This window comes from Austrofundulus limnaeus, unplaced genomic scaffold, assembly GCF_001266775.1.
Source record: "Austrofundulus limnaeus strain Quisiro unplaced genomic scaffold, Austrofundulus_limnaeus-1.0 Scaffold219, whole genome shotgun sequence".
Classification (NCBI taxonomy): domain Eukaryota; kingdom Metazoa; phylum Chordata; class Actinopteri; order Cyprinodontiformes; family Rivulidae; genus Austrofundulus; species Austrofundulus limnaeus.
In genome coordinates this window covers 382,708-391,596 of record NW_013952621.1, presented here as the reverse complement: position 1 = coordinate 391,596, position 8,889 = coordinate 382,708, and the positions used below count along the sequence as shown (strand labels likewise).

General features: G+C 40.9%; 1 protein-coding gene across 5 annotated transcripts in view; it reads right to left on the bottom strand.

Annotated features, from left to right (window-relative positions):
• The window catches only part of LOC106525223 (rho guanine nucleotide exchange factor 9), a 79,529-nt gene that overhangs the window by 64,804 nt on the left and 5,836 nt on the right, over positions 1 to 8,889 (bottom strand). For 3 of the 5 annotated variants that reach the window (XM_014019376.1, XM_014019375.1, XM_014019377.1), the window contains exons 3-5: positions 5,357 to 5,698; positions 4,474 to 4,600; positions 4,253 to 4,362 (exon numbers count right to left, since the gene is read on the bottom strand). In XM_014019376.1, the coding sequence (XP_013874830.1) occupies positions 4,253 to 4,362; positions 4,474 to 4,600; positions 5,357 to 5,698 (579 nt within the window). The remainder of the gene's footprint in view (positions 1 to 4,252; positions 4,363 to 4,473; positions 4,601 to 5,356; positions 5,699 to 8,889) is intronic. The other 2 variants (XM_014019374.1, XM_014019378.1) reach the window with 2 other exon arrangements.

Here is an 8,889-nt window from a genome sequence, read left to right as displayed (position 1 = left end):
TGTTTACTCTGATATTTTAGTATTAGGTTTTTAAAATGCAGGAATGGTGTGACCTACAGATTTAGTGGTAAAACTAGGAATTATCTTAGCTACTTTCATATTATCTGGAAATATTCCTGTTGAAAATGATAAATTGCATATATGTAAATGTCCCAATAATGAACTCAATAAATCCTCTACAACAAACATCATATCCATGTCCAACCTATCTTTTGATTTTTTATCTGCATATTTTTTAACAATACCTAGCATTTCTACCTCATCTGTTTCACCAAGATGCTATTAGCTTTACTCATGACTGTATGACTCCCATATCGTCATTTCATGCCGTGTTTTGACTGACAACTGGACGCTCCAGCAACTGCCTGATAACACCATCTTTTCACTTATGACACTGCCACGTGATACTCTCCATTCTAGATCTGCCAGTCCTTGCAAATTGAAGCATTTACATTCCCGTAACTGGTCTGCAAGCTGACAAAATGGCATCCAAATTTTAGTGAGTATTTACACACTTACATATCTATCAACTAGATAAGTTAATCTTGTTTCACAGAAAACATGATTATTAAAAAAAAGGATAAAAATTAAATACCAGAGCAATACCTATTATGAAATGAGCCAAATGTTGCCTGAAAGCCTTGCTAAGTTTCAGGGGAAGTTATGTCAGATGTAAATTTTAAAAGGTGTAGCTCAGGGTGCAGGTAGGGAAGAGTGTAGAGTGGATTCAAATACAGTGGCTAGCCTTGCATCTCTGTGATCTAGAGGTCGTTATTAGATTTCATTCAATAGAAAAGCAAAGCGAATAAAAGCACATGAATTTTTTGCCAGTAGAAGTGTTCCATACATAGAAATCCCATACTTTTTCTGTAAAAAAAAAGAAAACTGATGCACATTTTGCCTGTGGGGTTTCCACTATAAGACAGTGCTGTCAGACAGGAAGGGATCTTATTACAGCACCTATCACATGCTGGCTATGTTGTCTTAACAACCAAAGATATCTTTATCCCTAATAATCTGTCAAATGACCATGAAAAAGCAGTATGTTTCACAAAATGTTGAACACTGACGATCAGAAAAGTGCACTCAGAATACTATCTTGGGTTACACAGGTGCCTTGCTTTAAACTGTTTTATTTAAAAAATGATTGCTTTTCGTGATAATCGTTAAAACCTCTTTACTGTCTCTGCTATTTGGCAAGTGATCTACGGAATGATAATTTGGCCCAGGTGAGAGATAAACTGCACAAGCACAAGTCTGAACAAGCGTGATCTGACAAAATACTGAGTATAGTGACGAGATGTTGTAGAACAGGACATGCCAGTGAGAACAGCTCTTTTAGTCCCAGGGAACACGCAGCCAGCTGAAAACGGGAAGAGGCTTTTGTAGGGAGTCGCTGAAGCCAAAGTTATATAAGAGAAAACCCATCTCCTGTTCCTCAAACACACATAAAAACACACTCAGCAGAAATGCACACACGCACCATCAGCTGCAAGATGTGCGTGCACACACCTGACACACAGAAATCCCTTTTTTTTTTTTTTGCAGTAACAGCCTAGGGAAGCTCTGACACAACCATCCCCATAAGATTGAGTCAGGGGCAGTGCCATTAATCAGAGCTCACGTGTGCTACGAAACAGCTTTAGCAGTTGGCGCGTTGGCAGGTGAACAATGCTGAATGAACATCGATGAAGGATTCTGGGTCACCTGTGGTTCACCGTGCAAACTGTGCATGCACAAAGTTATTTTGAGGAACACCTATTCCCATGGCTTCTGCGAAATAAAGCCGCGGGTAAAATGGCACACACAATGTGTGTGTGTTTGGCAGCGATACCACTAGCTGGTGCTCTTCGTTACTCACCAAATAATGAAGATGTCAAGGCAGTGACTCATGCATCCTGACAGATTAATCCTGAATACAACTTAGGAGCATGCGAAGTGCGCACGAGTGGATCCAAGTGTTATGAAGAGGGTGTATCATCCACATAAAACCGTCGTGCATGTTTGGTAAAATAACAGTTAGGACATAGGAGCTGCTACCGTTTGGAAATAAGTCCTTCAACTCAAAATTGTCCTTTTTTCATCCTTCACTTCTTGTTTGGCCAACCAGGCTGCTGACTCATGCGTTCATGATAAATAGAGCCTATTGCATAATATGATTTTTGCCACTTAAGTCCTCGGTTGGCCCAAAGCTAATCTTATAAGATTTAAGTTCAAACTTCTAATATGCATAGAGTCGTCAATAAGACAAACCTGCTTTTTATTTATTCTGGACAAGATGACAGGTGAGCTCTGAGCGCAGCATTGGCTACACACACTCACACACACACAAAAAAAACTCATCTGCATAAGAATTAAAGGCTGCTGTGGCTGAAGTACATCTCCTTTTTGAGTTTATAATGAGACGGGACGGAAGTAGATACAAGAAGAGWGGACCCACTTCTTTTTTTTTTTGCTGCAAAAACGGAGACGTGAGGAGGGCGCGCGGGGTGGAAATCCATTTAAATGAAAGGGAGAAAAGAGGCGTCAGCATTAGTAGCTAATCCACTGCAGTGAGAACGCTTTCTCTCCGCCTGCGGCCTCAAGTCTCCAGTCATCATCATAACAGGAAGACTGTAACAAACACTAAACTGGATCCCAAACAGCTCAGCTGAGCATGACAGCCATGTGAGAGGCAGCAGGCATCGCTATCCCACCATCTTGTTGTGATATCGCCGTGCCATTTTGTTTAAATAATTACACAGTTAGTTTCGGTCTATATAAATATAATAGTAATAAATAAACTCAGAGTATCTGCTCCTCATCTAATTTAAATCCCAATGCTTTAGCTACAAAATAGCTCCCCTCGCCTTACAAACAACAGAAGAATATTCTAGTGTTACGTGTCCGCGTTCCCAACCCCAAGGGAGGGCCGTGACAAAGGGAGCATCTCTCTCTCTCTCTCTCTCTCTCTCTCCTCTCTTCCCTTCCCTCCCACCCCGTTTTCTCTCTTTCACCCACACGCTTTCTCTATTTAGCTCATGCTTAAAAAGGCGGCCTAAAGATAGAAGCAGGAAGCTGAACGGGAGCCAGCTGAATGTCATAGCAACAACGTGCGGCGGTTCACAAATACAATTTAGATCAGGGAGGAAAAAGTTCTAATCAAAGTCAAAAGACAGCAGTCTCATTTCCTCAAGGACACACTTTTTTATTTTTTTATTTTTTGTTTGTTTGAGACATGCAAAAAACAAAATCTACAATCAGCCAGTTTTACAGATAGCATCACTGTCATAAAAACAATGCTGGCTGTTAATAGTAGGCAATTTAACAATTTTTGATGATATTAAACAATTACTGGTGAGACATTTTAATAAATAACACTGAGGAATTAAGTGGCAACAATGCTCCTTTTGTACAAACTGAGCACATCTGAACATGCACTTTTCAATTTTAGTAAGAGAAGGTACACAACATGACTTGGATTGTGCATGAGGAAACATGTTTGCACTTCCAGAATAAAAGCAGCGCAAGAAACAAAGGAGAAAGTATCAAGTAACTCAGAAACAATGCAGCATCTGTGCATTAAGGTGCTGCAGGTATAAAAGCTGGACACAGCCCCAGAAATATTTCCTACCCTGTCAGGGATATTATATATATATATATATATATATATATATACAAAACTATATATATATATATATATATAAACAACAACTTTGCATCTCCTTCCACTGGAGCCCCCTCCCCTGTCCCAGAGGACTCTAGCACATCAAAGCATCAACTCCGAAATGCCTGGATTTTACTTCCTGTGTAGCGTTACTCCAGCACACACTGCAGCTAATTTTTACCCAGCTGACAAAGACGCAAACTTGTAAACAGTTCTCGGAGCGCGTCGGGAGCAATTACAAAAAAATAAAATAAAAAAGAAACGATGTCACAGCTTCGTCGATGTGAGATTTTTGTGTGGCCGGCTCGGAATGAGTAATGGCCCGGGAGTGTGTAGCATGACATTATTCCACATGAGCACCTTCGACATGGATCAGTTCTTTCATTATCCGATGGAAAATTAAAAATAAAACTGTAAGAAATAAATAAAACAATAACACACACTAATGCTTTTTTCTTMGTATTTTCTGATTTTTTTTTTCTGAACAGTGACGTCAGAGCCTGAACGTGCCCGAGTGTAATATCACTGCACAGTGGGGGGTATGCATCGACCACATAAAGCTGTATTTATATGCGTGTGTTGGTTTAATGGGTGTGTCTAACTCACTATGTTGACCTGGAGCGGCTCTGACCCAGGTCTCAGCAGCCTCCTTCTTCTGCAGCTGCCGGAGCCTCCAGACCGCAGCCGCACCGACGATGACGACTGACCCATGGCTACTGGACGGACATAAACAAACAAAGACAGAACAAACACAAATGTATATATGTATAAACATCAACTTGTAATTAACATATTCATGCAAACAGAACAGAAAAACTCAATAATACCTGACTGAGGCAGGAGCAGTGCCAAGGCAGTGAGGGTGTTGGGGGTGAGTGGCAGGGAGCGACACCGCTGCAGAGAAGCCCTGAGCGGGGGCTCAAGTGGTGACACTCCCGGGGGGCGAGACAAGGCCTGGAGGGGTACTGAATAGTTAGGACATCTCCTGTTCTCCAAACGCTGCAACTGTAACTCTCACAAGGTTGAACACACACACACACACACACGCACGCACGCACGCACGCACACTTTCTCCTGCCCTTCACCTTTAAAAAAAGTCTTCCTTACTGCCATGTCCCATTTTCTTTGCAGTAAATTCAAGTATTTCCCATCCAGCAACTCTATTCTGGTGCGCAGGCCGGTGTGCGTGCTCCGCAGCAAACCAAGAGAGACATCATGCCAAGCAGGCATGCTCTCAGGTTCAAATGAAGTGACTCTGAGTTAAGGCAATGAGAGGTAAAGCTTATGGGAGCGATGAGGCAGAAAATTGGCCACAGAGAAGGACTGGGAGCACGGGAGGTAGAAAGAGAAAGAGAGGAACGAGTGAGATGGAGGCGAAAGGAAAGAGAGGGAAAGTAACGCAGGGGGAAAGCAGYGTTGGAGAGCGCAGGCCTCGGTAAATGAGGCAGAGCATGCAGGCATTGTTGCAACTAACAGTGAGCGGTATATAAATACTGGGTTAGAACTGAACTGCCCTTCTGGAGTGTGTTTGATTCATTATGGGCTTGCTCTATTTTTATCACCGAGTTGGTGGAGGCTACTGTGAGACTCGGCCATCCTACTTTCATGGTTTTTCCAACACCAGGAGGAGACATTTTTACAGGATCATATGGTTTAGTTGTGTGTACTTTTTTTATATAATGTGTAAATGCTTGTGTTATTTATCCTTACTGGGTGGTGCAGCTCCGTGGACTGCGTCTCTCTAGTAACGCTGCTCTCTATGACGGAGCACGGCCTGGAGCGCGCCGCCATCCGTCTCTGCCCCGGAGAGTGCAGCACGATGGTGGCCGCCGGCCTGCGCCTCAGCCGCGGCAGCGAGCCGACCTCGCTGTAGTGCGTGTGGAGCTCTCGATCCGGAACGGGCCTCCGCAGGTCCAGGACAGCCGAGGCCGGGCGAGGCCGGGCGAGCAAGCGCCTGCGAGGTACAGAGGTCCTGTCTGTGCTAGGCAGGGACAAGGCTGGACCTGGCTGTCGCGCACTGCCGCCTGTCTGGTTGGCAATCTGCTCGCACAGCTGTGATTGGCAAAGATACTCAGCAGTTTGGCCCAGATATAAAGTGCAAGAATGCATATTTAGAGTGTGGGGGGGGGATGGGAAAATGTCTCTGCAGGTAAAATAAGGACATCTTGTATTTTATTGAAAAAAAAAAAAAGCCAGAATCTACCTGAACTTAGATTTGTTTTAAGTTGCAGTGGTATGAAGAGATAACTAAATACCAAAGAGGTAGTAGCACAGAGGTGTCCCATCCTGGTTATCAAAGGCCACTGGTTTGTATGTGTTTGTTTCCCTGCTCCAACACACCCGATTCAATGATTGACTTATCCCTTCAGCMTGTGTTCAAGTTCTGTCCGTTAATCAGCCATTTTATTCTAATCAGGTGTGTTTATGCAAAAAAACACATCCAAAACATGGAGGACACTGGCACCTCAAGGACCAGGATTGGACAGCACTGGGTTGGCAAGTTAATCACATTTAAGAGACAAGTGTATTCAATTTTGAAAGCTTTACCAGTTTAACAGATACGGCTTCTTGATGAATGCTCGTAACCTTTTATTGTCATTATATGTATCCTCTTTTGAGAGTGCATGTTTTTCATCAGCACTAATCTAAAAATAGTGCTGTATGGCAGGGCTATTCAGCTAAACTGCTCAGGGGGACACAGTTACTTACGAGCAACAGGTCAAGGGCTGGACAATGGGGGGCAAGGAAACACTGCATTATGTAAAAGAACAAGTACTATTATCTTTTACCTTATAGATTTGTTTATTTTGTTGCACTGAATCAAACGAAAAGTTTAAAATTGATTCAAAATCTATTTCAAAATCCTTGCTGTACGCTTTCAATAACTTCCAGAATCCTAAACTGCAAAACTCCCTTTAAGTTCAGCAGTTATGATTTTTTTCCCCTTGGGCCAATATAAACTTTTAATTAAAAACATTTATTGTTCAAGGCAAGCATAGGCAATATTTTTAAGATTTAACACTTTTTGTGACTTTATGATGGTTCTACACATTGAGAACATTATTTACGACTAGCATTCAAAAACCCTGTTAGTCTAAAGATTTAATGGTGTACAGTAAATTCTAAGTAACACAGGGTTCGGTTAATCCTAAGAATTAAATGAAGGCGACTGAACTTGTTTTCTGGTTTCTTGGAGATGTTTCACTGCTTTCTCAGTGCAAACTGAACCACAGCGTAAAACTTTACCAAACCTCTACAGGGAGGAAAGAGAGAGTGATTTGCATGGGAGTTTCAGTTTGCATCATTGAAACAGAGCACTGCTTAAAGCTCCACACTGTTCAGTTTGAATTACAGCTTTTTAGAATAAAGTCAAATGTCTTTGAAAAACAAAACAACAAAAACAAAGTCTTGTTGCCCTTTTTAACTCTTAGAAGTAAGCCAAAAATTGTAAAAAAATAAATAAATGAATAGTTCGCAAACTCAGYAAGATTCTGAAGTAGACAACTAAAAACATTTAAACTTTGTAATTAAAAAGAAATAGTGATTATATAAGCACCTATAACAGTTGATTTAGATGATTAGATAAATTACTACTCAATAAACTTAAAATTACATCATAATAAAGGTATTTATTAAGAAAATGCATCACATTTCTAAGCGTTTAAAATAAATAGTTTGGTCATTATGAAACGGTTTTCTGTGTAAAGATTTAAAAAAAATAGTTAATTCATTAGTTGTGGATAACATTTTGAACAGCCTTGTTTACATCCAGCAAGACTGATGAGCAAATGGCTAGTCAAACTAAAGACCAAAACTTCATAGTGGTTCAGGTAAACACTTTTATAAACCTTTACATTGCTGTTTGTTTCACATCACAATAGTATTTACATAGCCTGGTAAAAACCACATCCCTGTCCTTCACTTTGCTTCATTCGAGGGTCTGGACTCCCGGCTATAGAGAAGCGATTCTTGCTGGAGGCGTGGCCTCTGCTGAAGTTTAAAATGATTGGATCGGCTGGCCACAAGTGCCAGCTCCACTGTGAAGGAGGCTAAGCTAAGAAGCTAACCAGAAATCKCGTGCGCTGTAAACAACCCTACTGAGAGGAGAAAAGTACCGAGCCGAACGAGACGACTGTAAATGAGAGCTGCTGCTTTGTCAGACAAATTTATTTTAGTTTGTAAGCCTTATCAAAACAGACTGGCTTCATTCACTTCCTCCACTGCCGTATGCTAAACTAACTAGCAGACACTGTGCAGAAAATCRACGTTCTGTTCTCTGATTGGCCCGAATGAAATTGTCCCGAAGAAATCCTTGTCTATGGGAGAAATCCCAGACGGAGCAGTGAAGGGAAACTAGAATTGAGCGGAACTGCGTAGGAAGGCAAGGGCCAGGCTAGTATTTACATGTAATTTATTATTTGTTTATCACAGGCATAAACAGCACCAGTGGCAGGAAGTTGTAGTACTTCCAGGGCATACAGGTAACATGTGGCAGAAATTTCTAAATAGTTTTGCTAAAACAATGATGCAAAATGTAACGCTGTGTACAGATTTACCACAAACGTCTGCATAAACCCCTAAAGACTTGAGCTGTTTAATAATGCCAAAGTCTTTTTTAAAGTATTAATTTGGACATCATCTCCAGTCGTCAAAGTTCCATAGTGGTTCATGCACATACCTTTTTCAAACACGCACACAGCTTTACATTTTGCATTATATGCATAACAGCAGAAATATTAGGAAATTCCTGCTGGACACGACCTCTGAACACCCTGACAGTACATCATCATCATGCTGCTGCTTTGATTTTTCTCTCGTCTGAATAAACATGTAATGCAAAGCTGACAGTTGTGCTGCAGTTTATTACACAGAATTCACATGAATCGCTGCAATGTTTGAAAAATGAAGCTATTTTAAAACGGCAGCAGTCAACTTTGGACTATCCTACATTCAATCCAGATGTTAGTCTGTCAGTCCTGTCAGATGTAAACACCTGTTCTACAAACTGAGGTCATTCAAGAAGCTACAGTATTTACAACAGGTAAGATAACTTTTCATGTTTACACTGAGCACCACTTTAAAATGACCAAACTATTCCTTCAAGGTCTAACGTGCATTTTATTTCATATAAAACATTTTTATGTTGCATTGTTTTTTTCCTAATAGGTATTCCATTTAAAGTTCATAACTTCTATTATAAAATATGTCTATTTATTCATTTATCTAAGATCCCATTTATATAT